General features: G+C 44.2%; 1 protein-coding gene across 1 annotated transcript; it reads right to left on the reverse strand.

Annotated features, from left to right (window-relative positions):
• Positions 1-3216: 3216 nt before the first annotated feature.
• ZNF35 (zinc finger protein 35) lies at positions 3217-15051 on the reverse strand. The gene is made up of 4 exons (XM_060109366.1): positions 14962-15051; positions 12675-12993; positions 11513-11657; positions 3217-9183 (listed from the first exon to the last, which is right to left on the reverse strand). Exons 2-4 carry the CDS (start codon positions 12864-12866, stop codon positions 7931-7933), a joined length of 1590 nt encoding a protein of 529 aa, XP_059965349.1. The 5' UTR covers positions 12867-12993; positions 14962-15051; the 3' UTR covers positions 3217-7930.
• Positions 15052-15224: the final 173 nt, after the last annotated feature.

The following is a 15224-nucleotide window of genomic DNA, read 5'->3' on the forward strand; positions in this document are numbered from 1 at the left end:
TTAAGCACCCAGGGACACAGTGCTGGGCTACCATGGGTTTGCCCCTGTAACACCTGCAGCAAAGAGGAACAGGGCAGACACATGGTCTCTGTGGAAAAACTGGACCCTAAGGGTGAGGAAGGAGGAGGGGTGGCTTTCACACAGTCCACTTCTTTTCCAAAGTCATCAATCAAATCCAATCCCTTTTTGTCCTAGGGCAAGAGTGAGTGTGGGGTCAGAGAGAGGATACAAGTGTTACACCAGTGAGCTTCCTGAAACATCAGGAGTGAGGGAGTACAGTATTTAAATTCATAATTTTTCTATACACGCACCATGGTTTCAGAGTATGGGCAGAGGAAGAAAAAAAAAAAAAAAGAAAGGGCAGTAAAGGAAAGCTTGCATTCTGGGGAAGAGGCAGAGATGGCTCTGTCACCAGAAACGTTGTGCCCAGGGTGGGCCATGCCTGCAGATGTAAAGACTGCCAGGGCTTCCCTGGTGGTGCAGTGGTTGAGAGTCCGCCTGCCAATGCAAGGGACACAGGTTCGTGCCCCGGTCCGGGAAGATCCCACGTGCCGCGGAGCACCTGGGTCCGTGAGCCATGGCCGCTGAGGCTGCGCTCCGCAACGGGGAAGGCCACAGCAGTGAGAGGCCCGCGTACCGCAAAAAAAAATAAAAATAAAAATAAAGACTGCCAAAACAGGAGGGGACACACGGGATGTCTTGGGAACTGGCCAAAGCAGCAAGTGAAGGTCAGAGAAGGGCTTGGATGTAGACTGTGGGGTCCCAGGAGTCAAGGAGCTTGAGCACATCCCCCTTGCCAGCAAGAGAGAGGCAGGACGAAAACTCCTGAGAGGGAACTGAGGGGTCCATGCAATCAGGTAGGGCAGGGGAGCAGGGAGCTACAAGGTAGGCAGGGTGGACAATGTGGAAAATTCAACCACTGTTAATACCTGATGCACTTATTTCCTCCCAATCTTTTCTATACATGTACATTTAAGGAAACTGGGCTGTCTGTACACACCACTGAATTTTATACTTTGCCTTTTTTATTTAATATTATTGTGAACGTTTTATCGTATCACTAAATACTCTTTAAATTATGATTTTTGGTGGTTGCATAATATTCCATCACGTTGTAATTTAATCATTCCACTGTTGTTAGTCATTTGGGTTGTTTCCATTTTTGTAAAATATGGACATTGATAAGTATATATACCATTGTCAAAATACTCATTTTTAGGATAGCTTTCTAAAAGTGGTACTACTGTATCAAAGGATATAACATTCTTTTTTAAATTGTTCAGCTTCCCCTAAAACAATAATGTATTAAAATGGTTTAAAATATATAAATAACAATGATGGGACAAGGGGAACAAATTTCTAGAAAATGGAAAATGGATGAAATGGTAACTGAGAAAGTTGGGTGGAGGGAGTGACGGCTTGAAACACTTGTTGAGGGCAAGATAGTGGAAGGATGCAGCTGAAGTACCTGCCGAACCCCAGCTGACTTGGGACTTGGAAACCCAAGGTGCAACGAAGGGTGAGAGGGAGAAGTGGGGCTAAAAATAAGGGCATTAACTGAAGGTATGTAATAACATTTGATACCCTTCTCTCCCACTCTAGAGAAGCACTTACATCATCCAAACCCCAGACAAAAACATCAGAGGATTTTTTGCTAAGAAAATGTAAGCACCCCAGCCAAAGATCTCTACATTCTGGCATTTAGAGGTCGCCAGGGAAACAGCTTGCTCATTACCAACCACTCTAGAGGGAAGCCTTTTACTGAGCCAATCCCACTACCCACCTTCCCACCACACAGATATGTGCATGTATTTGTGTGTGTGTGTGTATCACTAAGAATCACAATATATTTGAGGAAAGTCTCCAAAGATAGTCAACAAAATAAAGAGAAAAAAGGACCCAGAGCAGGTGAACGAAGATGGTGAGACAATTCATGTGACAGAAGAAACTTTTCAGAAAATCCTTCTAATTACAATACTCAGATTTGACAGGTATCTCTAAAACGAGAAAAGTATGCTACAAAAAAGGAACAAACTGAAAACAAGAAAAGGCTCTTAGAAATTAACTACTGCCAAAAATAAAAAAATTCACTAGAAAGGTTGAAAATAATCAAGGTACTCTCCCAGAAAATGGCACAAGGAAATGGAAATACTAGAGAAAGTAGTTGATGATCAATCCAGAAGGTCCAACATTTGACTGACAGGAATTCCAGAAAGAGTGAGAATAGAAAAGAAAAATATGGAAACGGAGAACTGTCACATAAATAACATGAGAAAATTTCCAAGAGCAGAAGTACCTGAGTCGCTAGATTGAAAAATCTCAGAGTACATTAGGGAATTGAGTACATCAAGGATAAACAGGAGACTTTAAAAGCTTGAAAGGGGTGGGGAAACAGATCACAAAAATGTAAATTCTATTTATTGTCAAAGAAATAAGAATCAGACTGGAATCAGGCATCTCATTAGCAACACTGGATGTTATAAGTCAGGGAAGCAATGCCTACAAACTTTGGGGGAAATTTTTCAATCTAGAATTCCAGAGCCAAACTACCAATCAACTGTGAGGGCAGAGACAGTTGTTTTAGATATATAAGCACCCAACAATTTTGCCTTCCACATACTCTTTCTTGGCAAGTGACTTGACGTGCTGCAGTGAAATGAGTGTGTAAACGAAGAAAGGAAGAAATGTGGATTTTAGGATGCAATGGAGCCCAGTGTAACAACTGGACAGTACGCAGACAGAACATGAAGGACAGGGACTTTCCCGTTGGTCCAGTGGTTAAGACTCTGTGCTTCCACGGCAGGGGGTGTGGGTTCGATCCCTGGTTGGGGAACTAAGATTCCACATCCCACACGCTGCAGGGCATGGCCAAAAAAAAAAAGTTAAAAAAAAAAAAGAACATCAAGGACAGACTAGAGCAGAAGGCTGGAGGTCTCTGGGAGGGATATATACAGGAGAAAGGGGGACTCAGAAGAGTGTCTAATTGGACGGAGAATTTGAAAATAACTGAGGATATGTTAAAAGCAACCAGTACAAGGGAAAAAGAAAGACAACCAGAAACTTCGGTAAAAATTAAATGCTGCTCCAAAAAGGAAATATAATCACAATAAACTACTTAGGTCTGCAGTGAACAACATTTACACAGTCATAATAACATTCATGCTGTTTATTTCAACTTTCAGAACAAATCAATAAACAAAGCATAAAGACTATGGTTTCAGAACAGAATTCAAGAATTATCAGACTTGACATTGTCAGAGGCAGAGAGGTGGACAAGGGGAGGAGACAGAAGCAGGGTGCATCCCCCATTCTACAAAATGGAGAATTGAGATACTGTTTACAGTTAATACAATAAAACTAAATTTGTAGTTACAATAAATAATTTATTTTTCCTGATTATAAAATTTTTGTTCCTTATAAAAAATATGGAAATTACTTAAAAAAAACTTTTAATCACCCATAATTCCATTATCCCTAGGACCTGGGTTTGAGCCCAGGCTCTGCAATTTACCATTTGTATGGCTCTGAACAAGTCAACCATTTATAACATTTTCTTATATTTCCTTCATGTTTATCTATATACTTTCTCATAGTATATAGTGTACATAACAACATTATGTGAGAACTGTACTATATACACAATTTTGAATCCAGACTTTTTTCACTTTTAAGCATAAAGTAAAACTCTGGATACAAATATCATGCTCTTCGATACTTCTAAATATACTTCTTGGCCATAGGGCAGTCAGAGGTTTCCCAGAGATGGGCCTGAGCCAAATCTTAAAAGAAACCAAATGTTAGGCAAAGCAGACAGGGGCTGTGGGGCGTGGTGGTGAGGTATCACAGGCACCGAGGACAGTGTGAGCAAAGGCACGAGAAGAGCAAGCACGTGCCTCCAGGCTGCAGTAAAGGTGCGTGTGAAGTGAAGCGATGAGGCTGGGAAGAGCTCAGTAAATCATGTTGAGGGATCCAGACATCTTTCCCATGAGAGACATGAAAAGGGGGTATGGTAGACCTTGTTTGCTTTGGCAACCCAGGACCTAGCACCATGTTTGCCACAAAGAGAGTGCATAATAAATATTTTTGTAATCAACGCATGATACATCGGAAGCCAGAAATGCCTCCTGGGTTTCCAGTCTGAGTGCTGCATAATGCCACCATTTGCTGAGGGAGGGAAGCCAGGAGAAGCAAGACTGAAAAGGTTATGTATCTGGGCAACATCCTCAGAGATTCTGTAGTCTGACCTCATTTTTTAAAAAGCCACCATTTTGTGGCATGTGAGGGCAATTATGTAGTGCATCCCCAGGTCTGACTTGAGGCCCTGGAGGCTCCACGGATTGGCCTCAGCGAATTTATATGCCTCCACAAATAAGCACAGAACTGAGAGTGCAATCCGAGTTTCTCCTGAAGAGGGTCCACAACCTCCATCAGATTCTCAAAGGGGCTGTGACCCCAGAAAGGTTAGGCACACAACGGGAGAAGTGACAGAAGTGGGAGAGGGATGACCACCTACGGGAGGGAGGGGATCTAGAGCATAGAAAAAGGACTAGCTTCCTGAGCCTGGAGGAATTCACAGCCAATTGTGTTTGAGAGGGGTGTGTGTGTATGCGTGCTGATGAAGAATCTCTCCCCACAGAGCCTCCAAAGCACTTACACATGATTTCACTTCCTCATCCCTGTGCTCCACGTAACACACATCTGTTGGTCTCATTTGAGGGTAGAAACAGGCTTCTTGGCTCTACCCTTAATACTCATCACTAGGTCTGACTCTTTGTCTGAGATCTATAAGACTGATAGCTCTTGGCAACTTAAGAAAATGGGGCTTCAGAGCTCCCATCTACTTCTGGCAAGACCAGCCCAGAAAGAAGGGAGATGACCCCAAGGAAAAGGAAAACCTAAGCCAAGTCTGACAACAAAGGGTAGTCACTCCTCTCCTATCAGAAACCCTGTAGAAAAAAGTGGGAGGTAATTTATTTTGCGGGCTGGAATTTAATTGGGAGGGAAAGTTGTTATGAGTTGGGGAAGGAACTGATCTGTCTAGTAACCTACTAGGCTCACAGAATTTGTGTAGGATCGGGGGTCCTGAATCTGGGTGTAGATTTGTGGAAACCCAGACCTGGAGATGAAATATAAGCAAAAGTGTAAAAAGTCATTTTGTTGAATGAGGAACAGAAAAGCATGTTACGTAGAACTTGGTTTGCTCATATAAATAAAATGTTTGGTATATTCACTTAAAATACAAATACAGGAAGTTAGGTCACAGAGTCCCAGCAGCCAAGGGTTGTTAGAGGCACAGAAGGCAATGTAGTTACTGTCCTGTTTTGCTGAAACAGAACAATGCGCATCCAGATCCTTATACTGGAGTTCCCCTCCACCTTTGATCACACACATTTGTGGCCTGCAGGTTTTACTTGTCTGTAGTGGCTCATTCCCCTCCTAAGTTTTAAAAAATACTGAGGCCTAAAATGGAAAAATTTTCACGTGTCCTAGATGATTCTAACATGCAGCCAAGGTTAAAAACCACTGCTGTAAAACGGTGGGTCAGTGATTCTCAAACTTGGCTTTATATCACAATCACCTGGATAGCTCTTCTGAGCTCCTTATGAATAGAAATCTCTAGCCAGGAGATCACAATCAGTCATGACTGAGTATTCAATTACGAGGATAAATATACAACGTGTGGCTCAAACAGTTTAACCATCTTAATGGTCACAAATCCCAGCTGATACCTTTCAGGAAAGTACACTTTTGGTCTCTTGGTGGGTCAGGGTCACGGATCTACCCCAAATCTTCAGACCTGCTTGCCCTCTCTAAGCCTCCTGATCATGCAGGGGGAAAAACCTAACTTGTTCCTAATCTCAGCAGAGACATGCGGTGTTATCTTTGGGTCTTTCCACTCCCAGACAGGGTACAGAAAGAGTCACTACCAGGGTCTGTGAGGGCATGGGCATTTTTGATTCTTACTTTTGAACTGTATTGATGTTTTTGTATTTGTGTCTATATGATTTAGAGTGAAACTGGGAGAAGTTGTCACACATGCTTTGATGAAAGACTGTGGTCAAGGGGGGAAAAAGAAGTTAATAAGCTTTCTTGTGTATGCCTTCTGTATGTGAAAGTGCTCTGTAAACTACAAAACGCGATGCTAATATTTAGTCTTGTAGAAATGACACAATAAATGCGTGGACTTATGCAGGAGAGGTGCCCCCAACTGCTTTCACCAGGTATAGCATTTATGATAAACACTCCTGCTTGCTGAGAGCGGGAGTGGAGACAGACCCAGAAATTAGGAGACTCAAACCCCAGCCTTAGCCTTAGATTTGCTGCTTGCTGGTCACACTGCCTAAGGCAAACCCCCAAATCTGTCACCTCAGTTTCCTCACCTATATATATATATATATATATATATATATATATATACCTTTTCTATATACCCTTTTCTCAGGCTTTCCCACACATCTGGGTGGGGTTACAGGTGGTGAGACATGGGATAAACATAGAAGAACAGAGGGAACCTGGATTTAGGACCTGGGTCTGAATACAGGCTGTCACTTGTTACTTGGTCTTGTGTTAAATGACCTCTCTCAGGTAAAGGGGGCAAACACCTCTTTCAGTGTTACAAGGATTAAGGTAATGATCTATCTGAAAGTATGAGGTAAGTGCCGGGTATCATGACTCTACACATGAAGGTACACAAAGAATCAAGTTCTATATAAATACAAGGCAATATTATTACATAACTCTACCTATTGCATAGTTGTAGAATTTGTTTTTCCGGGAGTAAAGGCTCAATGGTAACAAAGGTATCTTACCTTAGCCAGTTTCTTCATCCTTCTAAGTTTGCATATTCCAATACCTTTGAACTTCTAAAAAAAAAAATGAAGACCTTAGGAATCCCACTCTGCTTCCTCCCTCTCATTTCCCTCTTGGCTCCTCTCAGAATTAGAAGGGCTCCATTATTTCTTCTAAAGACCATCCAGAAAGTGACAGTGACACCCAGCTGAGCCCCCTGCTTGGGCCTGAGCGGAATGAGAGCGGAGACAAAGCGGGCATACCTCCAGGGAAGCTTTATTCTCTGATGCCTCTATCTGGGAAGGGGGCTGTTAGCAGCGTCTCAAACGGAATGCAATGGCACCTGGGGTTAAGTTATGGGAAGAGCTGTTGACCTTAGCAAGGGGACACAGCCCAGCTGCGTCTGTGGCTGTCTCCATCAGTCCTCAAGTGCTTGGCCATGCAGGCTGGGAGATGGTCAGAAGAGACTCTCGTCAGAGGTCCCCAGAGCTTTACCACAACAACGTTCATGAGGTACAGACGATGAGGGAAACGAATGTTTCCTACTTCCATCCATGTTAGGAGCAGTAGGTGGTTAGTAGGGTTTTTTTTTTTTTTAATTACCTAGGGAATGGAAGAACCTATAAATGTTTATAGGTGAGTTGTTGGTGAACCGCTACCCCAAGTGGTTTCCTTAATGAGTCGCTGCTTAACCCAAAATATTAGAATACAAGGTTCAAAGCTCCGGAATTCCATCAGGCAGACCTCCACCAGTAACCTGCCCATCGCCCAAGAAATTACCAGAGTTTTCAAAAACAAAGTTAAGTGAAAAATGCCTTTCCCCCAAAGGGATCTTTATCACTGAGCTCTGTATGATCCATTTCTAAGAAAGCCACATTCCACTTCAGACACCATGACCACTTGGGGCACCAAGTGAAAAACAAAATCCTTGCCTTGAGGCCTTCGTTTTTATTTTCTTTAAATTAGCCTCTGAAATGCCCCTCTTGTGTTTTGCACTGCACTCCTGAAAACTATTACTTTTAAGGACAGAGCAGGCCTCGTTTTCACCAAGGAGGAGAAAACAGCCAAGAGGTGTCTGACTTGGAGGGGCGGGGGCAGGGGCGGGAGGTTCTCACTGGCGCCTGGAGGTCTCCCTCGTCCTCTATGTGCTCTCAACGAGATGGGTTCTGTGGTGGCGCATGAGGTGTGAGTTGGAGATGAAAGCCGCGCCGCACTTGGCGCACTCGTAGGGCTTCTCCCCGGTGTGGGTTCTCTGGTGCACGGTGAGGCTCGACCTCTGCCGGAAGGCCTTGCCACACTCGCTGCACGTGTACGGCTTCTCCCCATTATGGATCCTCTGATGAATCAGCAGGTACGAGCTGCAGGTGAAGGCCTTCCCGCACTCATTACACACATACGGAAGGTCCCCGCTGTGAATCCTCTGGTGCACGATAAGGCAAGAGAGCTGACTGAAGGCCTTCCCGCACTCGCTGCAGTCGTAAGGTTTCTCCGCGGTGTGGATTCGCTGGTGCACGATAAGGTGTGAAAAACAACTAAAGGCTTTTCCGCACTCTTTGCACTCGTATGGCTTCTCACCAGTATGGCTTCGCTGATGCACGATAAGATTTGCACTCTGGGTGAAGGCTTTGCCGCAGTCGTTACAGGCGAAGGGCTTCTCCCCGGTGTGGATCCTCTGGTGGACAATGAGGTTTGAGCTCCGAGTAAATGTTTTCCCACACTCGTTACATTCATAGCATTTTTCTGTAATGTGGACTTTCTGGTGCCGGGCAAGTTGTGAGCTGTAACTGAAGGCTTTCTCGCATTCACTGCACTTAAAGGTTTTCTCTAAGGAGTGGATTTTTTGATGTACAGTCAGGTTTGAACTCTGAGTGAAGGCTTTCCCACACTTTGAACAAACATACGGTTTCTGTCCAGTGTGGATTCGCTGATGCACAACAAGGTTTGCGCTCTGAATGAAGGCCTTCCCACACTCATGACATTCGAAGGGTTTCTCTCCAGTGTGGATTCGCTGATGCACTACAAGGTTTGCGCTCTGACTAAAACCTTTCCCACACACACTACATGTAAAAGGTTTCTGCCCAGGCTGGCTTTTCTGACTTTTAACAGAGCCAGAACCAAGGCTATATCTCTCCTCAGATTGGTGACACTTCTGGTCTTCCTCTTCTTTGAAGTTTTCAGGTATGTGACAGTCCTTCACTGCCACTTGTCTGAAATCTTTCTTTTCCCTCTTTATTCTCTGCCTTTTTAACATGTTCCCTTTTTCACAGCCTTCTCCTAACTCAGGTCCTGGAGGGTCAACTTTCTGGATTCTTCCTGATATTATGAAAGGTTTTTCTGCTTCATCACATATCTCAGTTTTTGGAACCAATAACTGTGGGTTCTTGGTTTCAGCACCTGAAACAGCAAACAGAAAAAATATATGTCAGATTTTTTTGGCCTAGAAAAAGAATAGGATAGTCAAGTCATAACGGTCAGGAAGCGTGTGACTTCAGCTGTGAGCTGCAGGTCATGCAGGAACTGCACAGGGGAATCTAATGTCCAAAGACATCCTACTGGCACAGGCCAGGGCAACTCTCCAGCCAGTAAGGTGAGTGGGTGGGACAGGGATGCTGTGAGGCACAAACGAATACTGGGCAAGGAGGATAGCCCAGTTTGGTTGCCAGGCTAAGGCCATCACAGTCATTCAGAAAGAAGGGCAATGTCAGAGAAAGGGAATGCCTGAGCGCTGGATACAGCAAAGCCCTGAATGTGACAACAACAAAAAAACCCCTGAAAGGCTAATCTTTTTCTGGTTATTTCTATTACTACTGCTCTGATTTCTCAATCTACTCCACTTCTCTCCCTGCAGTTTAAAACTGCTATTACATCTCCTTTTCTTCCTTCTTATCTTACTTTCTCCCTGTTACCTCTTTCCCCTACCGCCTCTCCACCCTTCCTTTCCTGGTTTTTATGTAAAAACATTTTTTGTTTGTGAAATATTCTGAATTTTTCTAGATGTATAAAGGACATAAAAATAAGTTATGCTTAAAAGCTTAAAAACTTGGCTTTAAATATATAAACTTTAATAAATTCAATATTAATGAATACATACCAAACTGTAGATAAAACTCACAAACATTAACATCAAAATTTCCAAAGTACTTTCATGTATATTATACAATTTTATCATCAAGATGAAACTGTTCTCCTTCACTTGTATGGAAGCTAAAAAAGAGCAAGGCTGTTCTTACTCACTGCTATATCCCTAGCACCTATCACACTGCCAGCTCCCAGGAAGCAGGCCCCCAACGAATCTTGTATTTACTGAATGAATGCACCCCAGTTTACAGAATAGGAAATGGACGTCCAGAAGAGAAAGGATTTGCTCAAGGTCAAAGAGTTATCAGAGGTAGGGCAACAACTACACTCGTGACTCCCTCTCAATTCCTAGAGCTCAGTGATCTCGCTATTACGTTTTTTTTAAAAAATATTTATTTGGCTGCACCAGGTCTTAGTTGTGGCATGTGGGATCTTCGCTGCAGCGTGCAGGGTCTTTAGTTGCGGTATGCAGGTGCTTAGTTGTGGCCTGTGGGATCTCGCTCCCTGACCAGGGTTTGAACCCGGGTCCCCTGCATTGGAGCTCAGAGTGTTAACCGCTGGACCACCAGCGAAGTCCCTCGCCATTACCTATTACAACAGAAATGGCTGGCAGAAAGGTGAGTCCTGGCTAGGAATAGCAGAGAAAGAAAACAGTGGCCATTCCTGGTGGATGGGGGCAGCTGCTGGAGTTAAGACTATAAATGACTGACTGATAAAGCAAGGAAACAGAAAAGAAGTGATACACAGGGGAATGCTCCAGAGACAATGGAGCAGAAAGCAGAAAGCGGGAAACAGAAGCTGCTGAGAGTTTGGGGAATTAAAGAAGAGACAAGAAAATGAAAGGTGGCAATCCTAGCCTTCCCTACAACACTGGTTTAAGAAAATGACTTGGCTTGCAAATGCCTGAGTAATTGGCTAGGGAGGAGAATAGGTTCAGGATATTCAGGCACAGCCCTATACTCATAGCATATGAGTACCAGAGGGGTCTTGGCAGTCATCCAGGGATTGCTTCCACAACACAGGACTCACGGCTACCACACTGTTGACCCACAGTTACATGTCACTCCTTCACAGGCAAGCTTCCGCCACTGCTAGCCAGACACATCCTGAGTCCCAGATTAGAGAACCAGGTGATAAGCCAGCCATCAGTAGCCTCCGTGAAGACCTAGCTTTAAACCTCATCATGGCTGACGCAAGTGCTCAAAATCCTCTAGAATCTGCACAAAGATCTTTGAAAACAGAACACCTCCAGGGCATTTCCTCAAAATATCACCACAAAAGGTGACCCTTCCTACCTTAGCCAGCTTCTCTTGCAGGCTCACCAAGCTACAATAAACACGAAGCATATGAAGAGGACATGTGTCTACACGGGTGAATAAATATGAAACGTGCTGAACAATAAATGTGATTAAAAGGTAAGTTTGGAGTTCACCTGTGTTTGTCTGGTGTCTTGAGACTGTGCAAAATAAGCCACTTCCTGTGACAAATGCATAGGCATCTTTCAGTATTCCTCTGTCCAGCTCTCCCTGACACTTTCAACACCTCAATACTCTCTGTTGTTGAGGTTAGGAGACGAGACCACCAGTCTCTGAAAAGATTCTGAGAAACCTCAATGGTCAGATTCTGAATTGGGGTTGAACCTCACCTAGACAGGTCATGTTCCCATGAGTCTCCAGTAGCTCCCTCTTGGCCAGAGTCTCTGGTAATGAGGAGCTGCCTGGGGTTGAAGCAGCAGACGCCTCCAGTGTTGGTTTCAGGACAACAGCCATGTCCCAGAACATGTTCTGACCCTAGAAACAAGCAGGCACAGGTGGGTTTATGAGGAGACTGTCACTGGGAGATGGTACAATTATAGCTTTGAGGTTGAGAACATAAGCACCTGTTCTTGGAGACCGTAAAATAAAAAATTTAAAAAAAGAAAGAAAAGTACCAAACATTTAAAGATAAAGAAAGGAAAAGGAAGCCAGAGTCTTCCCTAATTCCCAAGATGGGGTGGGCAGAGAAGCAAGCCTGCTACCTTCCTCCTGATCACTTTGATTTCATCTCATTGTCCACTTCAGCACCCAAACCTAACTTGCCAGTAAGAGCACAACACAAGAGAGCATATGGGGAGATCTTCCAGAGTAGACTTTCCCAAGGTCTAAAGATCAAAGAAGCAAGGTTCTAATCATATTATTACAGAGAGGCTTTGGGGAACCTCAGGTCTCATTTGGCTAGTGATGGAAAGGTGTGTGTTTGAAAACATACAGCCTCATAAACTCAAATCGTGGTCTGCAGATCAGCAGAATCACCATCACCTGGGAGCCTGTGAGACCTGCAGAATCTCAGACCACACCCCAGACCTCCTGAATCAGAATCTGAATTTTAACAAGATCCCCTCCCCCACATCCTGGTGATTCCTTTGCTTATTAAAGTTTGAGAAGTACAGGTTACAGTTATCAAATCCTACCTAGAATCACCTGAAGAGTTTTTTTTTTTAAATACAGAGTTCTGGGTCCCATCCCCCAGAGATACTGGTTTAATTGACATGAGGTATGGCGTGGGTATCATGACTTTATAAGAAGCTCCCCAGGTAATTGCAAACTGTAGCACAGTTTGAGAAGCACTGGGTTATAGAAAGTACCGAGTGTCACATCAATAAAATAATATAATGTTTCAATTATATTGCAAAAGACTAGAGGCCAGAGCCCTCACCAGACAACAAGACTGCAGATGTGGGAGCAGAGGGATAGGGTCCCCTCTGAAATCACTTGAGATCTTTAGCTGTCTGCTGTCTCCTTCCTCCTTCCTCCCAGACCATTGTTTACCTTTTCCTCCTGTTCTGATACATCGAGGCCTGTCTGAGGACACTCCCCAGGAGCCCAGACTTTGATGTTTTCAGAGTGCAATTGTTGGCTGGACGCCTGACCCACGAAGGTTTCCTCCTCTTCCTCCTCCTTTTTCACTGTCACTGGGCCCCAAGGGGCCAGGGTCATGGCCTCTCTCAATTCTGTAGTCATCCTCTCTGCTCAGCAGGGGAACTCCTATAGCTGGGGGCTGCCCAGCAGAAGTCAAGCCCCATGTAATCTTTAAGTCTCAAAAGCTTCTTCTTGAGTTTCTTCCCGGGGCCTGGATGAGTAATGTCTACTGAGAAATCAGAAAACACTGTTAGCAGTAGAGGAGGTCTGCCTGGATGCCACCAAGCCCACAAGCCAATGTCACCAGTGTCGAGGCAGCAGCCACTAGAGCTACAGGGTCTGCTCTACTCAAGAGGATGGAAGGAGTTGTACTGTATACAAGCGATTTATCCCCACAATAATCACATTACAAACACCTTTATATAATATTTATTGATTTCCCCCGATTATAAAGTTAATATATTTTAATGGTAAAAACTTAAAAAATACAGAAAATGATTAAGAAAAATTACCCCTGGTTCATCTCCAAAGAGATAATCGCTGTTTAATAAAGAATTTAAGATATTTCTTTTAAGGAAAAAACCTCCAACCATACTGACGATTATGACTTACATTTCTTAACTATGGTTTCTTTTTAAGAAAGGACATTACAATGCAAAGTTTTTTGTTTGCTTGGTTGGTTTTTTTTAATCACCAAGGACAACAGCATGAACAAAAGACTGCAACCTGAACTGTTTGCTTTTTGAACTCAATTTCTATGTTTCACAATAGTCTTAGGTAGATGTTTCAATATAAGTACATATAGCACCACCTCCTTCTACCATGGTACTCTTAAGTTACAGCTACATTATAATTTACTTAAACAGCCCCTACTTATTTGTTTTAAAGTGTTTATTTATTTGGTTGTGCCAGGTCTTAGTTGCGGCTCGCTGATTCCTTAGTTGTGTCATGAAAACTCTTAGTTGCAGCATGCATGTGGAATCTAGTTCCCTGACCAGGGATCGAACCCGGGCCCCCTAACCACTGCGCCACCAGGGAAGTCCCCATTCCCTATTTATTAGTCACTGCTTTAGTAAAAGGACTTTTGTTTCCAGTTTATTTTCTTAATAATTGTTAAGATTCTTTTCATGCAAATAGTTTTTTTCTGCTGCTGAGTTATTCCTTTACAATAGGGGGATTACTGATTGAAGGATTTTATGAGTGACATGTATTGCCAAATTGCTTTCTTTTTTTTTTCTATTTTTTTTTAATATTTATTTATTTGGCTGCGCCGGGTCTTCATTGCAACATGCAGGATCTTTTAGTTGCAGCATGCAGGATCTAGTTCCCTGACCAGGGATCAACCCGGGCCCCCTGCATTGGGAGCGAGGAATTTTAACCACTGGACCACCAGGGAAGTTCCCCAAAGTGCTTTCTAAAAGGACTGCACCAAATCATACCACCACCAACTTAACAGTACCCCTGTATCATAGCCAAGCCAACAGATTTTTTTTTTAATTTGTGAGTAAAATAACCTTACCATTTTAGTTGATTATGAAGAAACTGAAATTTTCCTATTCCCCTTTAGATGTCTTACTAGGAAAAAAAGTGCTACATTTCATTAAGTCCCTTTTTGCTGTTACTGAAGTGATCACATACTTTATCCTACATTAACGTACTGGCAAGTTAATGTATACACTGCATCTCTTCAATAATGCAATATTTTCAGTCCTGCAACACATCTTTAATTCTGGAGAATTATTCTCTCTATGGCTATCTGAATTCTACCAGGGAAGAAGGCCCTTAACACTCGTTTCACCTATCTATACGCGATTGCCTACTTTGAGTATTGTCATCAGATTGCTGATCAAACTCTAATCGGCCTCCAGCCCTAGACAGCAAAGTCTCCTAACAAGGGGTTCCTTTCAATGTCCTTTCCCTAGTTCCAAACGTGGCAACGCATCTCCTCCTTCTCCAGGCCCCACGCAGCCCTGTTGCGGGGTCGACCCTGGCCCCTGGGGCGGTCCGTGTCCAACCTCCCGCGGGCTAGGCACCCCCATAAGTAGGCGAGAGCCGAGTTTCCGAGGTGGCGGGGCGCGGAGCCGCCTCCGGACAGACAGGGCTGGGATCCCCGAGGGGAGGACGGGGCTACCGGCCCCTGGGATGGCCGCTCCCTCACCACCGACGTTCGCGCCCAAGCCACGCCAACCCCGCTCACCGTGCGCGGAGAAGAAGCCCGGCCGGAGCTCGCGGGCCCTGGAGCAGAAGGCGAGCGGCCGCGACCCCTGCGCCTACCGGCGCGAGAACAATGACCGGACAGGAAGTGCCTGGGGATGGGCTTCCGGCTCCCCAAGTCGCCAGGCCAGCCTCTCTAGGAATCTCGGAGGTGCTGTCTTCTCGTTGGGTGTCCAATATCGCTACCGACCAGTGATGGGGGCAAAAGCGCTTAGAGGAAGAGTGCAGGTGGATTGGGGAACTGAG

The sequence above is a fragment of the Mesoplodon densirostris genome, chromosome 10 (genome assembly GCF_025265405.1).
Source record: "Mesoplodon densirostris isolate mMesDen1 chromosome 10, mMesDen1 primary haplotype, whole genome shotgun sequence".
Lineage (NCBI taxonomy): Eukaryota > Metazoa > Chordata > Mammalia > Artiodactyla > Ziphiidae > Mesoplodon > Mesoplodon densirostris.

What these genes read in the sequence shown, in the direction of transcription:
- ZNF35 (XM_060109366.1), bottom strand. Translation starts at nt 12,866, where the DNA reads ATGACTACAGAATTGAGAGAGGCCATGACCCTGGCCCCTTGGGGCCCA. An exon ending in TATCAGAACAGGAGGAAAAG is followed by an intron (nt 11,658 to 12,674) that starts GTAAACAATGGT and finishes GCTTGTTTCTAG; the next exon opens with GGTCAGAACATGTTCTGGGA. An exon ending in TGGGAACATGACCTGTCTAG is followed by an intron (nt 9,184 to 11,512) that starts GTGAGGTTCAAC and finishes TTGCTGTTTCAG; the next exon opens with GTGCTGAAACCAAGAACCCA.